The following is a 23,268-nucleotide window of genomic DNA, read 5'->3' on the forward strand; positions in this document are numbered from 1 at the left end:
ATTACTATTCAACCATAAATATTCTAGTGCTTTTTGCATTCTGGGGGAAGGAAAATTACGTAGGGAAAAAAAAGGGTAAAGTATAGCGTTCAAATAGAGAGAGGAGAGAGATGTATGAGTCAACATCATTACTGTTGGGTACAGCGATGCAAGGAGAGCACATCAGTGTCAGGGCCAAATTAAACAGAACAGCAACTCGGCATTAGTCTGGGTGTCTGAACAATGTTTCCTCGATGGGAAATTGGGCAAGAAAAACATTACAAAACAGACAGCGGTGAGTTCCTGTTAACATGTTTTCTTTAAAAAAAACCCCGATACAATTATTAAATAGTAAATGAAATGTTATGTTATGTGAGATGTAGACCAGTCCCGTGCACAGACAAGTGTGACGTGAAATCAACTTAGCAATAGACGTCTTTGTTCTTTGACCTCAAACTGTCAGCTTGTGTGCCCCCAACAATGGCAGTTGACTTCAGGATGAGGATGCTGATTAGAGTGTAATGAAGGAGAGGAAGGAGGTTGAAATGGGGGATTTGAATTTACATTACAATAATAATCAACCTCAGTATCCCAATGTCTTTGTTTCACCAAAAAAAAAAAAAATACACAATCAAGAGTAAAAAATATATTCATACAAAAAGTAAACTATTTGTCTCATTGGAAGAAACTAGAAAGAAGCACAAAAAAACAAAACACATGTGGTCATTGCTTAAAGCAATTAGAAAGTGTTTTATCAAGATGTTTGTGTGAAGTTCAGAAGCACGGGAAGGAGAAGGATACTTCGAGATGTTGTGGACTTTCTGGTGACAGTCAGTGGTAGTCGGTGACAGCCTGCTCTCCCGTGTCTCCCTCTGCCCCCACCCCTCTCCCTCTCTCTCTCTCTCTCTCTCTCTCTCTCTGTCCCCTCAACTAGGGAGGCAAAACGTCCCTCCGAGCTACAGCCGTGAAGCTGCAGGGAAATCTGGGCATCCGAGCGTGACTGTCTTGTGTGTCCATCAGCCCAGGTCTCCGATATCATTGTCCACAGGGGGTGGGACGCTGGGCATCACGGTGGTGCCAGTTCCTGCTGTAAGGTAGCCTGCTACTCCTGGACCTGCACAAGTGAATGTAGAGTGGGTGAAAACAGGAGTGAGGGGTGTGAGTGGCCTGTTATTTTTTATTGGGCTACTGGTGAGCTACTGTGAGTTTTAGACTAAATTACTTGAACTGGTGTAAGAAAAGTTGGTACAATGCTATTGGTGATATGGCACAGAGTGCGAGAAGATGTTTATGGAGTTACAGACAGATGAAATTTAGGGACATTTACTTCCTGTTGCCTTAAAGCTGAATGACTTAGATCTTCTCAATCAGCCCTCATGTGGGGTTCAATTTTATCTCCTTGTATGGGCAGGTAGGGAGGTGGGAATGGAACATGGAATGTGCAGCAAGATGGAAGGTTAAGAAGCAAGGAGAGGCAGTAGGAGCAAGGTCAGAGTCTACCTGCATCAGAGCAAGAGAGGAGGGCTGCGAAGGGCCCAACTCAAGGGTCTAGAGCCCACCTCGAAGTGGGCTACTGGCGGCCAGGAGAGAAGGAGTTGATACCCCTGAAGAGGAAATGTGGCAGAGGAGAGGGAGGAAGAGGGAAGCAAAGCCAGGGAGAAAGAGGGAGGCGGAGGAAAAAAAAAAGGGTGGTAGGGTGTCAGAAAGGCATGAACCAAAAGTGAGGAGTCGGCCACAGAGTGGATTTACAAGCCACAAGAAAAGGATTAAGATTGAACATCAGCTCAGAAAAAGGCACACAAGACTCACCTTGGAGTGCAGCAGTGTAACACAGCATTTCAAAACTTTTGCTTGCCAAGTAAATGTAAGGTTTTGTGTTAAAAGAATGGTAGACAAAGGGTTTAGGTAAGGTCATGATCAAATTTCCCCACAACAGCAAATAAAGTCCATTTTATCTCATGATACCTGTCAGGTAGCCTGCAGTCTGAGAATCTGAGATGAAGAGGTCATGTTTCTGGTCTTTGAAGGCACTCCACACAGTGGACCTGGCTAGAATCTCATTCACCTGCAAAGCATGGTTTCATCACAGTTGTTTCAAATCAAACAAAGCTTGGGCACCTGAAATTTTATAAACTTAAAATTCAAAATGAAGAATGTGAGTCTCCATCAAACAGCTCCTAATGCTCCTGACCCTGGAATGGCATTGTACCTGTTCTCCATACTGTAGACTGCGTGTCATGGACTTGAGAGCCTTTACTATCTGAGCTTTGGTGGCTGAAGGGTTGTCTAATGTCTCCAGGCCTATTCCTTCCAGGAGCTTCAGAAGGTATGGCACCAGCTCCACTCTTAGAGCCTGATGAGTTCACAGAGCACCAACATGCACTCAATACCAGATAACTAATTAGCAATCATACATGGTATTGTAATACAATTTTTTTTTTAAAAATTTAAAAAAAAAAGGGGGGGGGCATCCCAAAATAATATCGGCAGATTACCTGAGCCACTAGGTCCGTCTGCTCCTTCTGGAACATGCGGTTGAGGGCTTCACAGGCCAGTCCTGCCATGTCTGCTCTGATTTTCATCCCATTCATCAGAGGACCAATGGTCTCTAGAGAGGCCATAGAGCGCACACACAGCTGCACGGACAAATTGGGATGTCATTTAGTGAATAATTTTCACAATGCATCAGAGGAAAAAAACATCGGGTGGGTTCTGTGTGAAATTGTAGATTGATTCAAGGTTCTAGCTTATTGTTTTAAATATATCTTGTGCTTTTTTTCTCAAGTCTTAACCACTTAAATGGATCCTAAGACTGCAGTTATTATAATGTATCGTTGCAATGGCTGGGCAAAAACATATCAACTAGCTTAACATTGTAGCTGAAAATTATTTGTCAGGACCACTCACATTCTGAAAAATATTTTGTAATTTCATTTGAAATGCAAGATGACAATATGACTGTCAGTGAATGGGTCTGCTTGGATGTACAGAACTCATCTAGACTAAACTAAATCCATCAAGAACATAAGAGCACAAATCCCCTGTACAGTGCAAAGAAGCAGATCCTAACAGGTGGCAGTTAGGTAAGCAACAACCAAGCAAGTGTTACAACAGAAGTAGCGATGTGGGCATCAGTAAGCCGAACAATCTGGTTTCCTTTAGTTAAGTAGTCCACCCTTTAGCAGGGGCAATTGTGACTGGTGTATGTATGGTTAATATGTGAATGAGGCCAAATGAGGCTGCAGTTAGCAAGAGGTCCCTGACTGAACTTGCATTCTTTGCAATCTACAATGCAAGATGTTTCATTCCAAAACATTAAATTTCCATTTTGAGGAAGAAAAAAAAAATGATTCCAAAACATTCTCAAAAATGTGACTGTTCCATGAGTCTAGGTATTAAGCAAGCCCATTATCTTATTAGTAACACAAAATGTGCTTCAGTTTCATGTGAGTAGGGATTATCTTTTTCAAATGGTGGATATTATTTTTAAGAATACTTTTCCCAAACCAAGCAAAAGGTTTTTAAGACCCAGACATGATCCCCTTAATTATGCATTAATTTTCTGACGTGTGGTTCGGCTGTTCTCCGCTACCTCACCTCATTGTCAGAGAGAACATGGATGACACGAATGGAGCTCTTGGGAATGGCGTTGTTCTTGTGGTTAAGTGCTGCCACGATCCGGGGCAGGTGGCCCAAAGGAGGAACCTGATCAGCCAGCTGGCTCTGTGTGCTGAACAGGCACACTGTTGCCGTGGTGATCGTCTCCAGGGCTTCACCCTGTAGGAAACCAGCAGTGTCAGTAAGGAGTGATGACGATGGCAAGAGAAAACAGAACTAGCAAAATTATCAGGTCAATACAACCTTGGATGAGGGACATAAAATTAATGAGTCGGCAAGTGATTGAGTGAGAGTGTGTGTGGGTGTGTTTTGTTTCTGAGTGAGGCTCACATTGGGGTTGTTTTTCTCCAGCAGCTCAGTAAGGGTCTCCAAAAGGGACACTAGGAACTCCCGAGGCTTGCGTAGCACCCAGCCTGGCTGAGCGATGAAGATACGCAGGAACACTCCGCCCACTTCTAGCTCACCCTGTCCTGCTCCGTAAGCCACTGTGAAGTCCTCTGGCAGCTGGGTACATAGTCAAAGAGTTTCAGGTGACATTTAAGTATATGCAATGTTTAATAACGCCACCTGAAGGGTGGCATTATAGCCTAGTGCAGGGGTGGCTAACAATGTGCCATGGAGAGCCTGTGTATGCAGGTTTTCATTCCAACCCAATCAGTGAAATCACCTGGTGTGGAGTTGGGTTGGAATGAAAACCTGCATACACAGGCTCTCCATGGCACATGGTTCACCACTGCTGGCCTAGTGGTTACAGACCATCCCATAATTGGAAGGTCGCACATTCCATCCCTGCCATATATGCTGTCAGCATCTGCTTGAGCAGACACAGGACCAATACATGTTCCCTCACTATATGTTTCTCTGGATCATAGCCACTTAATTGTAAAATATATACTGAACTTACTCTCCAGTTCACATCAGGATTATCCTTCTGCTGTTTAAAGTGCCTGGAAATTGTGAGAGAAAGTAAGGACTGTAATATCAGAGCATGGCTTAAGGCATCCCATCTGTAAATGCTAAGATTATGTTAGGATTCTGCAGTGTCACAGCTGTCATCTTGCTGGCCACCTTATGCTATCAGTACAATATAAACTTCAAATCGGAGAGAATGACATACTCGAGCATCATCTCCCGGACAGTGGTGGAGACAGTCTCCCTGGAGCCGTCGTTCCAGATGAGCTCGGGATTCTCGTGCGTTCCCTCAAATATGTGCACCGCTGCCTCTGCATTGTCTCGCATGGCATCCATAAAAACGCCTGGTAGGAAACGTATTAGCGTCAGCCGCACCTGGCAGAGAACAATTGATGGAAAAAGATTAGACAAACGATAAACGGATGCATGATAATTGAAGTGTTTAAGGCAAGTTTTTTTTTTTAAAGGTGTGGGCAGTTCACTCATTTTTAAAAAAAATTATTTTCATTCTTAATTGTAAGACACTAGGGAGAGAGCTCTGACACATTTTGATCCTTAGCCAGTTGAGGCACATGTACTTTCAAAAAGGTGGGGATGAAAGTACTTAATGACCCAATGACTCTTTTTTTTTTTTAAGCCAAGAATAGGAAACTTGAAGGGGACACTTGAATATGGGAGACACAGGGTAAAACAAATTCCGACAGGCCTCAGCAGGTGGTAGAACCTGTAACCACTACATCATTACAGGACATGGCCTATTTTCATTTTACATCTGAAATGTCAATGTGTTAATTACCAAAATCAGCTGGTGTAGTGTTCAGTTGAAATGGGGGGGGGGATCAAATACATAGCACACCGCAGTGCACGATTTCAAACCACTTTCACATTTTTCTACAAACCTCTGATATTGATAAGCCTACCTTTTAGACAATTTAACCACACCCACCTTTGGCCCAATCAGCTTGTCGGAGGTCATTTTGGAGAAGAGTTCTGCTGTCTGTGAGCGCACCTGCGGGTGTGTGGAGTTACAGAAGAGGTCCAGCAGGTAAATCAGAGCACCTGTGGGGCCATGAAAACAAAGAGATTGAAAATGAGCAATGCTGACACTCTTCATTCATTTCAAATATGGATAAATTTTCCCCACAAAACACAGTAAAATGCAGTATTACACTAACCTTTGGCCATAGCCTCTTTGACTATCTTTGTGTTAGAAGTCAAGGCATACAGGGTTTCCAGCACAAGCTGGCGGCCTGAGAGAGAAGGAAAGTAATAAGCTGTGCTATGTGGTTCACTCTAATGAAACATATAATAATGAACATGAAGAAAAAAAATGTACAAATGCATTAAGTTGATGCGTTTTTGCCCATTTAAACTTGAGTGTATATTCTCTTTTTTGGACCCCCCCCTTTTTTTTTCTCCCCAAATGCAATTACCCCACTCTCTGAGCCATCCCGGTTGCTGCTCCACCCCCTCTGCCAAGCCAGGGAGGGCTGCAGGCTACCACATACCTCCATCGATGCATGTGGAGTCGCCAGCCACTTCTTTTCACCAGCCAGTGAGGAGTTTTACCAGGGGGACGTAGTGCCTGGGAGGATCAAGCTATTCCCTCCAGTTCCCCCTCCCCCCTGAACAGGCGCCCTGACCGACCAGAGGAGGCACTAGTGCAGCGACCAGGACACATGCCCAAATCTGGCTTCCCACCCACAGACACGGCCAATTGTGTCTGTAGGGACGCCCAAACAAGCCGGAGGTAACACGGTGATCCCCGTATTGGTAGACAACGGAATAGACCGCTATGCTACCTGGAAAACTTGAGTGTATATTCTTACTGGAAGGAAGACAGTGCAGCAGCACCAGAAGGTTGGACAGCACCAGAGACTCTGCGATGTTGCTCACACACTCTTGGTTAGACGTCACTGTGTTTACAACCTACAGAGGAAAACAATGCAATACTTGAAACATTAAGGACTACAAATACTGACAACTAAACGGAATGGGGATAAGGAAAAGCTTTACTTAACCTCCAAAGCGAGCTGTTGCACTCTGCCAGCTCCATGAACCCGCAACAAGGAGAAGAGCAGCTTGAAATGGCCAATGCACTCTGACTCAGAACCTGGAGGCAGACAGAGAACACAGCTCGGGATAGATGCGCTAAAGAACAGGGTTTCAGCTGACACTATAAGACATTCAATTTCATCTGTATTGGTGTTCTTAGGACAAAATAAGACAGGGCCCAAGGTTGTATCCAACATCTTACCAGGATTGTTTTTGATGACGTTACGGAGGGCCTCCAGGGCCATCTCAGCAAAGTGGAGCCTCTCAGCATGCTGCTGGGACTCCACCTTGTTACTCTGGCTCATGGCCAACAGTGTGTAGAGGTACTGGGCCTGGGAGCCCACATAGTCCAGCAGACTTGCAGCAAATGCCTTGGGAAACTTAACATGGAGAAGGTAGAGCATGTCACAACAGCATTATGAAATTTGGGCTCACTTTAAACAGAAACTGAATAATTGAAGAAAATACTGAAGACGACCTCTGCTAATAGTTAATGAGAAGTTCAAGACTGGGGATCGTCTAGTAGAGGTGTGGTTAAAAAAAAAGAAGTGTTTAAACGCTACTTGTAAGTTTCTAATTAGTACAACTTGGTGAAATTACAGGGCTCAGCTTTGTAATATTGAACATATTTTCACTGGCTTTCCTCCTTAAAGTTTCTGGATTGATTTCCTACCAAAAAGATCCCTGCTGACTGACAGAGGGCTGATGAGTTATGCAATATTGGTAGTGGGAGAAAGAATAAGAAATGCAGCATTAATAATGTAAGCATCATTAATATTTTCATGTCATTATACCCACCTCCAGGGGGAAGGAGGGCTGCTCATTGTAAACTCGGACAAAAATCTCTCCCACAATCAGCTCTTTGCTGTGGTCACTGAATAGAAATTCTGCACCAAAGCTTTGGTCATTCTCCCCCTGGAAAGAGACCACAGCAAATATATAAATAATTAAAATGACCACAGTAATCTCAGTACAGGATTTCAACACATTTGCCATTTCTTAAATTTCATACCTAATTTAGAATTTGGTCAAGAATTCCAAAGAATGCATGCTTACATTTGCTAGGTAATAAGACCGAGTGAATATCACCATAGCTGAGGATGATACTACTTCACATCAACTAAACACCAGAATATGAGAAATGACAGCAGGGTGCACAACAACAACATCAAACTTGCAGTCAGATGTGTACCCAGTGAGTTTTACTGTTCTTTCCCGAATTTAAGTCAAATATTCAAGCTTTTCAAACCCTAAAAAACAGCTAAATCACTTCGAGTGCTTTTTCAGATGTTCCAGACAAGCAAAGAATGAGCTGTCAGATATCTTGTCTTACTCTCTTGATGTTCCCTTCCTGCTGATCCTCCAGGAACTCTAGCAGCTCAGCCCGTGTTCTGTTGTTCCAGATTAGGTACGGGTTCTCCGAATTACTATTAAGCAGCTTCAACACCTGGACACATCACGGGGGGGACAGGACACAGTGCATGTGTGTGTGTGTGTAGCCATGCATTTGTAAATGTCTGCAAAGCCTTTGTTACTCATCTTGCTACATCTGTGAGGATAACTTCACTCCCCTGGCCACAATCTACCTGTGTGACCTACCTCAGCGGGTGTTCCTGATCCCAGCTTCTTGGCGATGTATGGTGTGAGCATAGCTGCCAGGCTCTTACAGATGGTGGGGTTTTCTGGAGGAACGCCATCCACACCATTAGTCTCTGCCCCAGGGTTGCCCGCCTCCTGTGCATGAGGTGTCTGGGAGTAGCCCCCCAGGCGACTGAGGGCTACCAGGCTGAGCTTGGCCAGACTGTTGGCCACCTCTTGCTGGTTTGTGTCCTGGCTAGCCTGCACCCCACTCTCCTCCAAGGTGTAGTCGTAGTTGAAGAGGTGGACCAGCAGGTGCCAAAGCACACCAGCGTGGTACAGGTGGGTCTGGAGGAAGAAGTCCACTGCAAAGGAGCTGACGCACTGCACTGCCAGGGCTGCTGTCCTTGGGAGGCCCTGAGTGCAGGGGAGGCATGTGGAAAGACAACAGAAATTGCTGCTGAGTGACACTGTATTTGTGTTAAAAAAAAAAACAACTTACGCACAGTGGTTTTGGTAGCTGGACAAGTGTTAAATTGACATTGAAAAACATCATACCCTCTTTTTCGCTGGATAGTGGTAGGAAGACAGGGGAGAATACAACTAAAACGCCTCACCTTTCCATAGTAGAGAATGTGACAGAGGTCTCTGATGATATTGGGCATCTCGATGATCTTTTCCCTGCACTCCTCGAACTGAGCTGCAACACTATAGCATTTACAGATGTGCCCGCACACCTAAGGGAGCACAACGTCGGTTATCATAACACTGCCAGTATAGATGTAAAAAAAACCTATAAATTGCATAAAAAAACATAACTGAATTCAGTGTTCATCTGACACTATGGTCATCCCACCTGCACAGCCATATCATCAGCCTTGCTTGATGCAGTTAACACAGCAACGCACCGAGAAAGGGCCTCCAACAACACCTGAATAAATACAGGAAAACATAAATAAATAAAAAGATTAATAAAAGAATGATTGAAAAGAATGCCCAATTAACCACAGGCCTGCTTGCAATAACAAGTTTAGCAGTTTTATAAATAAATTAATAAGCGCTACCATGAAAAATAAAAACTAAGAGCAATGTACACAACAAATCATGACTTTTATCCCAAAATGAATCAGCTGCTTCTACAGTTTCCTCCGATTTTAACAGCAAAACTGAACTTCCAAACGATGACTGGTTTCACACCAAAGAGGCTTTTGTATCAAACTATAACCGCCAACATTTCCCAGCATTTGCCTAGTGGATAATGTTAATTTCCAAGTTTTCACTCACCAAACGATTCATTTTAAAATTTACAATTGGGTAAATGGAGTGATGGACCTCGGCTGATATTTCTTGAGTGGGTTTGTACCTCGATGCCGTTCTCGCGGCGCAGCTCCTCCGCATTGAGAGCGGAGCAGTTGACTGTGTGAAAGGCCAGCTCGGCGGCAGACGGCAGGAGCGGCGAGGTCTTGGAGAAGAGCTGCCCATCCCCTGTTTCCATGGTGATGGTCTTGATGAGCATCGGGTAACCAGAATATTTGTAGGGCTCCAGTTCTGTTAGCAGACAATGAAGAAGTCAAGGATTTGAGACTATTAGTACAATTTGGCACAACTAGCCAAATTCACTTTCTGCTCAACTGACAAGTCAAAGGGAGGCCACAATGACAACACAGTGATTTGGACCTTGTTTATGTCGGTTGAAGAGAATGCTCTGGGTTTTGAGGATGAGGATGATGTTTTCTGGGTCTGGGCCGTCCAGAATTCGAGCCGACCTGGTGCAGAGGAACTCGTAGGCTTTGTTGACTTTCTCAAACATATCCTAAAAGGGGAAAACAAGACAAAACTCTCAAGTCAATCTGTGGATGACTAAGATGCGAGGTACTCATGACATTAGTGATAATCAAAATGCATACCCTGCCCTCTGGATTCTTGTCAGGATGGTACTTCTGAGCCAGTCTGAAATAAGCTTTCCTGATCTTGCTCTCCTCATGCCTAATGACAAGATAGCAAACAGTTAACTCTTGGAGACACATGTCAGACCAAGGTCCCCTCTACCTGATAGGGGGCGAATTAACAGCAAAACAATTTTAAATACCAAAAAACAATATTTTAACCTGTATCCTTTACACACTATTTTAAAGTTCTGAATGCAATAATCAATGATCTATAAAAAGAAAATGTGGAAAAACATCTGCTACAGTATGCCTGTTTTTTTCCAGGATGAATCACATGAGTCACATATTTTTAGTGTTATTGAATATAGGGACTTCCTGAAAAACAAATAATTTGTTATCAGCTTGTTCATGGATTTAGAGGAATGGTATCAAATGAGAGGCCACTCACTGTCCCTGTCCTTTGGGCAGGCAGAGAACTTCATAGGCATCATCAACAGACATGGAGGGAGGCTTCTTCTCCACCTCCCTTTTCCAGGCATCCAGAGTGTCTTTGAGCAGCTTAACCTGCATCGGTAAGGTTGAGCAAAATATAAAAAGTCTGTACACCATTTCTCCATTTGTCTTTTTAGTTAAACCTCAGAAAACAGAGAGACACATAAGCAACACAGTTGTCATAAAGCTTTTTCACAGAATTGTTCCTCAGCTTTGCTTGCAATACTTTTGTACTCGACTTCCTTTTTGATTGTTTGAAAATTCACAGATACACACACAGAACTAGTATTGAGTGCCTTTCAGCAAGACATTTATCCCCCCACTACTTCAGTAGAGCTACTCGGTACTAAGAGGCATTGAATTGTACTTTCACTGAGCAGTTCACAAGTGTGAATGTATGTAAATGAAAGGACATGAATCAAAGTGTGGCTTGCTACAAACAATAAATTGTGCATTGTGCAACGAACAAACAGAACAGTTGTGCATACAGGGTCTCTGATGGGCCAGTTGGGGAAGCGGTTGGTGTCACACAGGTGTCTGAGGTAGTAGATGTTGCAGAAGAGCTCATTGTCGAGCTGAGGGAAGCTGACCACGGGAATGGGACAGTACTGGTAGAGGGCCCGTGTGTTGCTCTGCAGTCTGGGGCTGAAGTCAGCCAGGTGGGCAGCTATCTTCTCAATCATCATACGTCTGGGCAGGGAGACAAACCAACCAATAACTATTGTAAGGAATGCCCCATTAACTATAGGCCTGCTTGCAATTGCAGATGTTGCAGAGTTTTATTATCAAATGGATGTACTATTCAGACCACCCAATATGTGTAGCAGAAACCACCTGGACGTGATAAAGGACAGAGGAGACAGATTCACCAGTGATTCAAACAGACTTTTACCTCATCTCACTACTCCAAATGGCCTCAGGGGTGTCAAACTCTCCCAGGAAGATTTCAGAGAAGCGCTCAGCCTCATAGTTCTCCAGGTAACACACCATGGCCTCAGGCAGCACTGGGCCCAGAATGCTACGCTGCACTATATCCTGACCTTTGGCCTGGGGAGGAGGATTATCAGTCCAATGACATTTTCAAAGGGTGGTAGGATTTGTAACATCCATTCTGCTTTAATCCGGAGAGTATAAGCACCTAATTGATCTGAAAAACACTAAAACGGGGTTTACCTCCTCTGATTTGAAGGCTTGCTTTAGGTGAGTGTACTTCAGGAACCTAACGGAAACAGAGTGTATGACAGATCATCGTCAAAAAACAGATTAAAAGTTTTTACATGTGCATGTATGTGAGTCCTTCAGAGGAGTATGTGTTTTTTCACCTGGCAACAGGTAGCACGTTAGAGCCAGTGTACATCATGATGAAGAAGAAGACCCCAGTGAGGTAGAGGCGTTGCAGATTGGGGTTGTCCTGCATCACCAGGTACATGAGGTTGGCCACCTTTTCCACCAGGATGGGGTCAAAGGTCAGCAGCAGCTGGAAAGGAGCAGGGAGAGAAATCAACAACACAACTATTTTCAAACTGTGCTACTGAAAACAGGGCATAATTTGAGTGACATAGAAATCAGATGCAAATCACCTGGACGATGTGAGGGAGGCAGGTGTTGTCACTGATTAGCCTCTTGATCTTAGGCAAGGGACGGATAATAGCATTATCCTGGTCCCTGGGTAACAGCAAGTAAACAAAGAGATATATCAGGTTATAAGCATAGTCCATGACTATGAAGCAAAGGTATGGGGACAAGAGACAATAGGGAATATGTTGAAACTATCCAATTTATTATTAACTTTTTGTAAAGTGGATAGGTGTGTTTAGCATCATATCTCAATAGCTCTCAAATGATGATAAATCACAGGGTCTCGTGGCAGTTTGCTTTAAAAAAAACCCTGCTTTATCTCTGTATCAACAGTCGAGGAAAAGGCTGTGGAGGAGGGTTTTACTTTTTGAATTCATCCATGCACAGCCACATAGAATTTGTTTTCCCCCACCTGCTGGGGTAGTAGGAGCACATGGTGATGAGCATGTTGAGGATGAGTGTGGCCAGGTCAGTCTCATTCATCACTGCCTGTCCTGTGGCTAAGAGGCACCATTTGAGCTGGGGTATGGCCTGAAGGGGACGCCAGCCATCCATGCCCTGAGCCCAGCACCGCGTCTTTGCTGTCAGGACACCCGTATTCCAGAACTCTTGCATCTGGGACAGATAACATGAGCGAGTTACTTAGTTACCAACTTACATCTGGAACAACTTGTGGGCCACCACATGGGGGTGAAACCTGCCAGAGCTTTGTTCCTGTGTATTTCCCCATTCTGTCAAACTCTACTTTTCCACTGAAGTGGAGAATACAAGGTCTGACCACCTATACACTCCTTTATACAAAGAAAAATCAATGGGGAGGGGTGTCTGGGTAGCATAGTGGTCTATTCCGTTGCTTACCAACACGGGGATCGACGGTTCGAATCCCCGTGTTACCTCCGGCTCGGTCGGGCATCCCTACAGACACAATTGGCCATGTCTGCGGGTGGGAAGCCAGATGTGGGTATGTGTTCTGGTCACTGCACTAGCGCCTCCCCTGGTAGGGACGCCTGTTTGGGGGGAGGGGGAACTGGGGGGAATAGAATGACACCTCCCACGCGCTACATCCCCCTGGCGAAACTCCTCACTGTCAGGTGAAAAGTGGCTGGCGACTCCACATGTATTGGAGGAGGCATGTGGTAGTCTGCAGACCTCCCCGGATTGGCAGAGGGGGTGGAGCAGTGACCGAGATGGCTCGGAAGAGTTGGGTAATTGGCCAGATACAATTGGGGAGAAAAAGGGGGAAAATAAAAAATAAAAAAATCAACTGGGGGAAAAAAAAAACCTTCAAACCTAGAGGTGTTTAACTCATAAACAATCAAATAATACAAAATAAAACAAAATAAACAACAACTAAACACATACGCGTATACATACATACATGAGGGAGAGCAGCCAGCCTTTGTGTAATACAGCATGGATGGGCTATTCTGCCATTTTTTAAGATGGCGGTCTTTCACAGTCAACTTCTCTACTTTCCCATTTAAAGTGAAAAATAAGACGACCTAATCTCCTTTACACAAAAAAATATATAAATAAAACTAGGATAAATAACTCAGAGGAAAGAGGTGTTTAACAAAAAAGGAGAAAGAAGAGCAACAAAGGGGTCCGTCAACTGCAAGTACTAGAGGAGCCAGAAATTTGACATGCTTCAGGACTCAAGAGTTATGCAATGCATCTTAGTGTTGAACTTAACGCTTTATGAAAAACGCATACCTCCTCAAAACTGAAGGGTCCCCTCCTCTCTTTGTCTGCATTGCCAAAGTACCACTCCTTCTCACTCTCCCTCTTCATGTCTGGGGCTGCTTCCAGCACATTGCTCTGTGAAAAGCAAGACAATAATCACTTTTATGAGTCTGCTAAGGACACTTCACTTATGTCAGTGAGTCCAGAAAAAAAAAATAATAAAAAAATAAATGGTGATATGAGTTAAGCAGATTGAATCAATGTTGATTAAAATCTAATCTCTACCTAGATGAGGCTTATATCGAAATAAATATTTGAGCGTCCTACACTTAGGACTGAATCCCATGAACTACTGTGTTAACATGATAAAGCACTTGTTTACCTGTTGTGGCACCGTGGCTCTGCTGGTATGCAGATGGGCGAGGGTGAGCAGGTCCACCAGGATGCGAACTCCATTGGAGTCCATCACTTCCTTCACATTTTTCTGCACAAGACCAAAAAATTAACCATGAACAGCAGAGAAAGAAGAAGTGTAGTGTGGATTCTGTCTGTGGAGCATATTGCTGTCATTAGCTGACCTTATTGAGAATGAGTTTGTTCAGGAAAAGAATGAGTCTGTCTCTTTCCAGTTTGTCTGTACACTGTAAAACACACAAACGCAAACAGATTTCAAGACGGATGAAAGACATCTCAAGAGAAAACCTGTTCACCTTGCTGACACTCATTAGTAATGATGTGCTTGTACTCACCCGGTCCAACATGCCCACAATGTACTTTGTGTCTGTGAACGGCCCGATTTCTTCGCAGCACTTCCCGTAGACTATTGCGAGAGCCTGCAAGCACAGGCACTTCATGGTGACTTTGGGCGTGAGCAGAAAACGATGATAGAGCTCGTTGAAGAACTCATACCTGAAACAGTGGAGAAGAAAACAAGAGGAGAGGAAATCAGGGTGCAAATGCTCCATTTGAATCTTTCACATACAGTTTCTAATGTCGTTGCCCATCAGGTGTCAGTGGCTAGAGGTTTGCTATGCTGTAGTCTCACGATCTCTTGATGGCACTGGATTCTTCATTTTCATCCTCCTCCAGCAGCAGACGCAGATAATAGTCCCCAATCTTGATCTCATCTGAAAGGCACTCATACTTCACCTGCAAAGCAGGAACATGACAAGCACAGAGACACCTCTCAGCTGTGTGTGCATCTGTTTACAATTAATGTTTATCACTAAAAGTATGAGCAGAACACCGAGTGTGAGTGTGAATATGACTAAACACGGATATAGTTTGGACTTATAAAAACAATGAGCTCACTGTCATATTGTAAAGAGATGAACTGAAATGCCAAATAGGAATCATTAATTGGAGGATGTTATTGATCACTTTTCTCTCCAGCATAACTGTCACCTTGCAAGCCTTCACAATCTCACAGCACACCCCCACCCCCCATAGATGTGATGTGTGAGATCAAATCAAAGCTCAATACGATTTAGCCCCGGTGAGCCCTGACCTCAAACTCCTGGTGGTTCCAAGAGATGACGGTGGCGTTGCCCAGCTCCCGGTCCACGTTGAAAGAGCGCATCTCCCCCTCCAGGGCATCCCGAAGCTCCTCCCTCGTCTTCAGATTCCAGATGAGGTTTGACCGTGCGTGGTCCAACTGAAATCTGGAGAGGCGGGGGAAAAAAAAACAGTCCAAGTGGTACATTGATTAAAGAGGCCCTCCTGTACATTGTAAAAGTTACAGGTCTTATTCCTGTATAGGGAAACAAGCATACTGTGCTGTTCTACGATATGACTGAGCTGTTATGATACAACCTTACTCACTACAGTGGGCATTTGGGTTGATCTGTGCACAGTTCCCCTGACTCAAACCAATTCACTCTCAGACTCATAACGGTCAAATTTTTTGATTATCCCTTGCCCCCCCCCCCCCAAAAAACACAAAAAAGATCAGTGGCTACACTAGATCATCAGTGGCTACACTAGATCAGGAATCAGGAACATATTTTGTCATTTAATTTCATGTACACAAGTACATGAAATGAAATGAAACATAATTTCCTCCAGCCCACAGCAGCGCATACAAAGACAAAAACACAAAACCAAAACCTACAAGAACACATATATCCAAACTGCAAAACCCCCCCCCAAAAAAAAACACATATCCAAAAAAAAATAAATTAAATTAAATTTTAAAAAAATAATAAAAAATTCCACCGTCCAAGAGAGCAAATGCCAGCCAGGATGACTGTCGGAACTGCCGGTCTGCATGGGCTAGCAGTTAGCTTAGCCTGCCCCACTTCCACATCCCGTCAGACCGCCCTTGGGGTTTCCTCTTTGGGCGCAACTCCGGGCAGGGCCGTGGTCCCTGGGCCCACCGGACACAGCAGACCAGGCTCCCCCAGCTGATCCAATGCCAGCTCTTCCAGCCAGACACCCTTGACACACCTCCCCGCACTCCACATGATGACACCAAAAACACAGTCAATGCTAAGCAAGGCCGCCGCTAGACCAGCCTTGGTGTTATCAGAACTGCCGGTCTGGATGGGCTAGCAGTTAGCTTAGCCTGCCCCATTTCCGCGTCCTGTCAGACCACGCTCCGTGTTTATGAATATGGTGATGAATATTCTGGTTATCCATTTTCAAGTTGTAGTTGCTGGAAAACCCACGACAAGAATTCACAACAACCTACACCTGCAAGTGCTGTTCTGCCCCACTGAAGTGAGCCAGAAACTGGACCCCTGCCTCATTTATGCTTTGACTCTCTGCTTATGGGCGGCAGGCAAATGCCAAACATATAGAGTGACAAATGTAAAGCCCTGTAGAAAGCAGGGTGACGTGGTGAATGGGCGATCAACTCCTTATCTGGAGGGCAAAAGCTTAAGCATCCACACTGCTGCACTGCCCTTGCATGAGAAAATGAAACCCTACTAGCTCTAGAGATGTGGCAGTGGACAATCCCAACACCACACCAGACACAGCACAACACAGTTGGAGGAAGGTGAGATTTCAATTAGCAGGCTGTGAGATACCTGTAGTAGAACAGCTCCCAGTTCGCTTCAATCTTGATTCTCTGCCTCCTCTTCCTCAGGATGACAGGCTTTTGGGCTGGATTCTGGAAACAACCGAAAAACACTCAACAACTTCAAACAGGGTTCATTAGTAGATGTCTTGTGATGGCCGGCGATTGTTCTATATTGAATACAGTTAAAGTTTTGATCCCACTTTAATCCATGACATAATGACTGTTGATGACATAACATGAAAATGGTAACAATATGACCAATAAATTAGATGACCAAAATGTCTTGAGGTTGATGAACTTATGCAAAGTTAAAACTAAAGTGAAAGGCAAGGTAACACAATAAAGAGAGAATAACGCCTAACAATAACCATGTCCAACACCAATATACCAAAATGGGATCCCACATAGTGGGTGGGTTCTTCAATCTCTAGCTGAATGCGCTGATGGCATCAGTTCGGGGATAACATGCACTGATCAATCAAGAGGTTGGCCCTCCGGCTCTGAGCCAGGAGTCTTATTGAGCACAATGTGGAACAGTGAATATCTCTTTTTTTCCAGAACTGAACAGATGGTACAATCTCTGCATTTGCTGTTTTCGCCTTTGCATGAACATGCCTTTGCCGTGAACAGACGGAGTGTTGGCTCCACTCTCACCGGTCCAGGTAAGGCATGTGACAGACCATCACCTGGGTAGAATTAAAGAACACACCCAAAATGCAAAGGAGGAGCCTAAAGATAATGACAGGGTGGGGTTGATAGAGAGGAGGTAGATCCCATTGGTAAGTCCTACTTACCAGGTTATTTCTGTCCTGCTGCATTGATTGACAGCAGAGAAAATCACAAGACCAGCAGAGGGTGGGACAGAGACAACACAGAGAGATTATTGTTCCTTAAATCAAACAGGTGTATCGTTTACAGATCAGTCAAATGCTGGCAAAAGTAAAAACTGAGTGCCAAAAACATTTAAGTTGTCCAAAATCATCAACTGACCACTATCGGGGGTGACAAGCTTTTTTTTAACAGTGCAAATTACTAGATTAATGGCAAACAAATATTGATGTGCTACATAGTGAGTGAATCCATCTAAAGTACCATTTAGAACGAAGTGAAAATTTCACAGTAGTTAAGAGAACTAGCGAAAGCAAAGCCAAGTGCTGACATTAAGGTGAAATTACTTTTGAGGTGATAGCCAGCTTAATTTGGAAGGTTTGATTTCAGATCTTTTTGGAAATGAATGACCAGGACAGGACAAGCACAGAGACACCAACACTCCACACACACATACATGACACAGAAATGTCCCCGCGGTTTTAATCCTCACTGTGCTTGGTCAACTATGTGGTATCAAACTGACTTTTTTGGGGGGATTTTTTCACCCCGTTTCTCCCCAATTGCACCCGGCCAATTACCCTGCTCTTCTGAGCTGTCCTGGTCGCTGCCCCACCCCCTCTGCCGATCCAGGGAGGGCTGCAGACTACCACGTCTCCTCCGACACGTGAGGAGTCGGCCAGCTGCTTCTTTTCGCCTGACAGTGAGGCGTTTCACCAGGGAGACGTAGCACGTGAGAGGATCACGCTATCCCCCCAGTTCCCCTTCCCTCTGAACGGGTGCCCCGACTGACCAGAGGAGGCATTAGTGCAGTGACCAGGACACACACCCACATTCGGCTTCCCACCCGCAGACACGGCCGATGTGTCTGTGGAGACGCCCGACCAAGCCGGAGGTAACACGGGGATTCGAACCAGCGATCGCCGTGTTGGTAGGCAAGGGAATAGACTGCTATACTACCCGGACACCCCCCAAACTGACATTAAATTCAAACACACCATGGCATGAAGAGAGTCTCCTAACAGAATTCTCAAAGAGAAAGAGATTACACTGAAAGCCAAAGTACCCTTTGCCCATAAATTGTACAATACAACTGTCTCTAGTGAATAAAAATAAACCTGTAAAAGAAATATCTGTCTTGGGTGGACAGATATAACGGTCTCTTTGAAGCACATACATAAGCAAAGACAATGTCAGGGGTTTTAATTTGAAACAAACCATTTTCCCAAAGCCCAATAGCATCAGAGCGCTCACATGCTAGCACTGCCAGCCAAGCTGAGTGAGGCTGGAGATATACTCGCTTATTAACCACGTATTCATGTAGACAGCCGGCTGTGTTGTGAATGGAACTGTTCACCTACTTGCCTATGCATTGTGCATGTTACTGGAGGATTCCACTAGAGGGCACACCACAGAACTAAGGAAATAAATAGAACTTCCGGATTCGCGTGATGTAACCAATAAACATGGCGACACTCTCGAGGAGGTTACTATTTTGTTAATTCAGGGATCACGGCAGAAAAAGTGACAGCGGCACTATTGTAATCGGCATGTAAGGCCCCTAATGCAAGCATGTTGTGACAATGGCAAGTATGTTTCTCTCGTTCTGCCAATACGAGAAATTGATGATGACCATCACCATCAGTATTTTAAAATGTCTGCCAGGATGTTTGATGATTTTCTCCATTGGATTAGCCTGCTGATTATACACCACAACACACACAGTGAGCCAGTCAGTTCAGCAGACCAGCTTGCCATTGTCACCCTCCACTTTCTAGCAACAGGCATCAGCTGTCAACCTGCCCCTACTATTCATGTGCGTATTGCATCTTACTAACGCGTAGTGTTAATTTCTGAGGATGTGCACAACCAATGCGCCAAACAGACACAAGATACACAAGGCAGCCTTCATGCACACGAGAACGTGTAGTTAAAAGCAAGTATATCTCTGGCCCAACAGCCTCACTTTAAAGGCCTGCATTTTCAATTGCTCTTGAAAGTCTGCAATACCGCTCAACACCAGCAGGAGGCACAAGAGTCAGACATGTCAGCGCAAAGAGTCAGCAGCAATGGAGTGGAGAGCTGGTAGATATTACGTAAATTGCCCACTGACCTCTATGGTCCTCAGTGGCAGAAAATTAAAAATGATCCTCACCTCCTTTTGGGCTATGCCCATCTTATCTCTCCAGTGCATTAGCACTATGTCTGCCTTCTCCTTGGCAAACTTCTCCACCTCTTTGGCTGCTTTGCCTGCTATCCGCTGCCACTCAGGCACCTTGTTACGGCCCATCTGGTCCTATTGAAACCAAATAGTCAGAGAGAACATATTGATGAAAACATTTAAATATTCTGGAAACACAAATCTGCCTTCTGTACATTGGGATAATTTCCTAGCTGTGGTGCGAGTTTGTCCAGGTACCGTGGCGATTTTTAAGTTGTCACGAATGTGCATTCGGTCAACGTCTTTTTCGGGGACTGGGTCGGGGCTGTCTAGGTACGCCAGCAGACCTGTTGGCTAGGAGAGAGAGAAACAAAATAAGGTGCAATGAGTGAGGAGGGAACTTCAACATGCTGCCTCAGCTGACAGTTTAAAAGCTATTGGCTTACATCCTGAACTACTGAGTCATTACTTAGTTTATTACAATAGTGGCTCCTGCTGTGAGCATTAGACAGGGATCAAAGATTTGTCAAGAGGTTTGAACTAGGTCGATCTGAAGACCTACCAGAATCCTTTTTAGCAGGTTCATGGCAATGGGGTTTTCTGCTGTCCACAGTCCAACCAGGTGACGACTAAGCTGTCTGTGAGAAAAACAGTTTTTTTGCTGATGTGTGTATTTGTGCACGTGTAAGTCCATGCTGTATCTTACAGGATCAGTTTTGTGCCCACTACACTCACTCCTATTATTATTATTATTTGTTTTTGTGGTAACACTTTAGTATGGGGAACATATGCACCATTAATTAGGTGCGTATTAGCATGCAAATTAGCAACATATTGGCTCTTCATTGGTCTTTATTAAGCACTTATTAATGCCGTATTCTACATGGCCTTATTATACATCCAGTAAGCCATTAACTATGAGTTTTCCCTCTATAACCTCAGAATTATTGCTTATTAGTACCATCTCAATATGCTTTGCTTAGTATGGACTTTATAAGGTGGTAGTACCACAAGAAGAGTTATTCTCCCTTACTAATACGTAATGAATATGGTCTGTTCTTACATAACAAAACACAAAAGTACAAGTGTTAATAGTGTTAAATTACTCTAAGTTCAGTTGTTGTTACTTAGAATATGTTCCCCATACTAAAGTGACATCTTCATCATTACTAATTCACTAGTAATTAAGTTTTTTTTACTTAGAATATGTTCCCCATACTAAAGTGTTACCGTTTTTTTTTTATTTCCCCCCCTTTTTCTCCCCAACTGTATCCGGCCAATTACCCCACTCTTCCAAGCTGTCCCGGTTGCTGCTCTACCCCCTCTGCCGATCCGGGGAGGGCTGCAGACTACCGCATGCCTCCTCCGATACATGTGGAGTCGCCAGCCGCTTCTTTTAACATGATAGTGAGGACTTTCGCCAGGGGGACGTAGCGCATGGGAGGATCATGCTATTCCCCACAGTTCCCCCTCCCCCCTGAACAGGCACCCCGACCGACCAGAGGAGGCGCTAGTGCAGCGACCAGGACACATAACCACATCCTGTGCGTGCGTGCGTGTGTGTATGCGTGTGCGCATGTCACCTGTTGGTAAGCATCCTCTGGTCCACGCTGATGGTGAACATGGAGGTGTGCAAATGCCTCGGTAGAGCCCCCTCACTCAAAGCCAGCTCCTGCATCTTGGCGGCTATCTCCTTATCTCCCTCCTACAATGATAACATTGACAGACAAAAACAGCTTTATTTATCCACCTACTTACACGATCACCAAACTTCTTCTCATTATAAAACACCAACATCAGTGCCTGAAAGGTTCCTCACATTTGTCATAAGCTATGTGAGAACCCCTCTTAATGTCATTTCAAGGTTAAGTTTGCAATTGAAAAAATGAAATAAAGAGCTATTGGAAGAAAAATCTGCTTGACAGAGCTGATTGCTTATCTGGAAAACAGCTTCATCCCCAAAAATAAAAATGAATAGATAAATAAATCAAATGATTTCCAAGATCATTAAAATTGAATTAAAAGCTTAATTTATATAAACGTGTCAAATTCAAAACTTTTTCGGGACCTGCAGAAAACTTGAATATTACAGAGCACCAAAGCAAGCGCTGATCTTACCTCAATGATGGCCTTCATCACCAGTCCTGCTCCCTTCACAATGGCCATTGAGGGATGCTAGAGGCAGCAGGAAAACCAAACCAAAATCAATACAACAGCCTCTACTGAATAAATCAGTCAGCATTTTCAAAATTACACTCCCCAGCACCTAACTTTTCATCCAATTCCAAAGTTCAAATATTGATCTAACTTGTAGCTACTCATCAGCCTTGTGCTTCCTCCACATTGCTCGTACCTGAAAGAGTTTAAAGAGGGTGCGGCCGTTGGAGGCCACCATCTCCAGCAGCATGTCAAACTGCTGGCCCTCTGTGGTCTCGCTGTAGGGAGCGCACAGCGCAAAGGTCAGAAAGTCCAGCAAAGCGCTGATAACCAGAGCCCCCGTGCCATGATCCTGGAGAGAAAGACCAATGAAACTGATCAGAGATAGATAAGGCGGCACAATGGGAAAAAGCTGGAGGTAGGTTACGATCAAAGAGCCCCCCCCCCATTTAATTCATGGATTTGAGTTAGCGCTTTAAAACACTTTATAAGTGTTGTTTTGAAAAGTCCTGTATAAATAAAGTTTATTTTTAATCATAATTACTATTACTACTATTATTACTACTGCAATTTTCACAACAATAATATTACTAGCATAAATAGAACAAACATTTAATAGTCTGGCTTAGAAATGCCAAAAGCTACAGAAATTCGGAGAGAAAAGCCCTCAGTTAGTTTTCAGGCACACTCCAGCGAATAACAATGGCGAGGGTGTAGCCTGGGGGTCTGACAATAACAAGATTCGCACCACGTTACTGATGAATTTTTCAAGCAGGTTCTCCAGGAACTTCTTGGAGGAAAGAAGAGACGCCTTGTTGAGCTGCTCCTGCCTCAGGTCATAATCATCATGCATTGGCTAGGAGGAAAAGACAAAAGCAAAATATTTATGAAGGAAATAACACGCTTGTAATTAGTGAAATAAAAAAAAATTAACTTCTAAAAAGCCCAACTTTAATTGAGCATTTTTAAATATAACTTAAAATCTCTGACCAGGGGTCTGAAAAACACTCATCACCAGTAAAGGCATCTAAGCATCAGCCCTGGGGTGAATGGTTGCTTTTTAACAATGGAATGAGTGCACATGTGTGATTTCGGTGAGACTTACACACATGAGGGCGCAGAGCATGTCTATAGCAGCATGCGTCACACCGTTGTTATTTCTTTTCAAAGCTTTTACCGTCTTTACTCCCAACTTTTCCCTGAACCTGAAAAACACACACACACACACACACACACAATGATGTACTGACCAGCAGCTTTGAAAATGTTGGTTACCATAAATATAGGAAATCCCATAGACAGACTGTCCTAATATT

The 23,268-nt window shown here is 44.1% G+C and overlaps 1 protein-coding gene across 2 annotated transcripts in view; it reads right to left on the reverse strand.

Annotated features, from left to right (window-relative positions):
* Positions 1 to 867: 867 nt before the first annotated feature.
* Positions 868 to 23,268, reverse strand: part of LOC130129572 (dnaJ homolog subfamily C member 13) — a 49,149-nt gene continuing 26,748 nt past the window's right edge. For both annotated transcript variants that reach the window (XM_056299156.1, XM_056299157.1), the window contains 44 exons: positions 23,058 to 23,157; positions 22,701 to 22,808; positions 22,149 to 22,304; positions 21,914 to 21,970; positions 21,379 to 21,500; positions 20,358 to 20,433; positions 20,054 to 20,149; positions 19,790 to 19,930; positions 17,601 to 17,618; positions 16,814 to 16,896; positions 15,292 to 15,445; positions 14,830 to 14,933; positions 14,534 to 14,693; positions 14,363 to 14,425; positions 14,167 to 14,268; positions 13,815 to 13,919; positions 12,514 to 12,716; positions 12,104 to 12,188; positions 11,846 to 12,000; positions 11,697 to 11,742; positions 11,416 to 11,570; positions 11,012 to 11,213; positions 10,480 to 10,595; positions 10,050 to 10,128; positions 9,820 to 9,955; positions 9,506 to 9,690; positions 8,999 to 9,073; positions 8,760 to 8,879; positions 8,164 to 8,559; positions 7,898 to 8,011; positions 7,363 to 7,479; positions 6,767 to 6,944; positions 6,531 to 6,622; positions 6,339 to 6,438; positions 5,685 to 5,759; positions 5,456 to 5,568; positions 4,715 to 4,884; positions 4,502 to 4,544; positions 3,928 to 4,101; positions 3,577 to 3,756; positions 2,475 to 2,615; positions 2,189 to 2,332; positions 1,945 to 2,044; positions 868 to 1,093 (listed from right to left, as the gene is read on the reverse strand). In XM_056299156.1, the coding sequence (XP_056155131.1) occupies positions 996 to 1,093; positions 1,945 to 2,044; positions 2,189 to 2,332; positions 2,475 to 2,615; positions 3,577 to 3,756; positions 3,928 to 4,101; positions 4,502 to 4,544; positions 4,715 to 4,884; positions 5,456 to 5,568; positions 5,685 to 5,759; positions 6,339 to 6,438; positions 6,531 to 6,622; positions 6,767 to 6,944; positions 7,363 to 7,479; positions 7,898 to 8,011; positions 8,164 to 8,559; positions 8,760 to 8,879; positions 8,999 to 9,073; positions 9,506 to 9,690; positions 9,820 to 9,955; positions 10,050 to 10,128; positions 10,480 to 10,595; positions 11,012 to 11,213; positions 11,416 to 11,570; positions 11,697 to 11,742; positions 11,846 to 12,000; positions 12,104 to 12,188; positions 12,514 to 12,716; positions 13,815 to 13,919; positions 14,167 to 14,268; positions 14,363 to 14,425; positions 14,534 to 14,693; positions 14,830 to 14,933; positions 15,292 to 15,445; positions 16,814 to 16,896; positions 17,601 to 17,618; positions 19,790 to 19,930; positions 20,054 to 20,149; positions 20,358 to 20,433; positions 21,379 to 21,500; positions 21,914 to 21,970; positions 22,149 to 22,304; positions 22,701 to 22,808; positions 23,058 to 23,157 (5,437 nt within the window). In that variant the 3' untranslated portion in view covers positions 868 to 995. The remainder of the gene's footprint in view (positions 1,094 to 1,944; positions 2,045 to 2,188; positions 2,333 to 2,474; positions 2,616 to 3,576; positions 3,757 to 3,927; positions 4,102 to 4,501; positions 4,545 to 4,714; positions 4,885 to 5,455; positions 5,569 to 5,684; positions 5,760 to 6,338; positions 6,439 to 6,530; positions 6,623 to 6,766; positions 6,945 to 7,362; positions 7,480 to 7,897; positions 8,012 to 8,163; positions 8,560 to 8,759; positions 8,880 to 8,998; positions 9,074 to 9,505; positions 9,691 to 9,819; positions 9,956 to 10,049; positions 10,129 to 10,479; positions 10,596 to 11,011; positions 11,214 to 11,415; positions 11,571 to 11,696; positions 11,743 to 11,845; positions 12,001 to 12,103; positions 12,189 to 12,513; positions 12,717 to 13,814; positions 13,920 to 14,166; positions 14,269 to 14,362; positions 14,426 to 14,533; positions 14,694 to 14,829; positions 14,934 to 15,291; positions 15,446 to 16,813; positions 16,897 to 17,600; positions 17,619 to 19,789; positions 19,931 to 20,053; positions 20,150 to 20,357; positions 20,434 to 21,378; positions 21,501 to 21,913; positions 21,971 to 22,148; positions 22,305 to 22,700; positions 22,809 to 23,057; positions 23,158 to 23,268) is intronic.

Source organism: Lampris incognitus, chromosome 19 (genome assembly GCF_029633865.1).
Source record: "Lampris incognitus isolate fLamInc1 chromosome 19, fLamInc1.hap2, whole genome shotgun sequence".
NCBI lineage: Eukaryota > Metazoa > Chordata > Actinopteri > Lampriformes > Lampridae > Lampris > Lampris incognitus.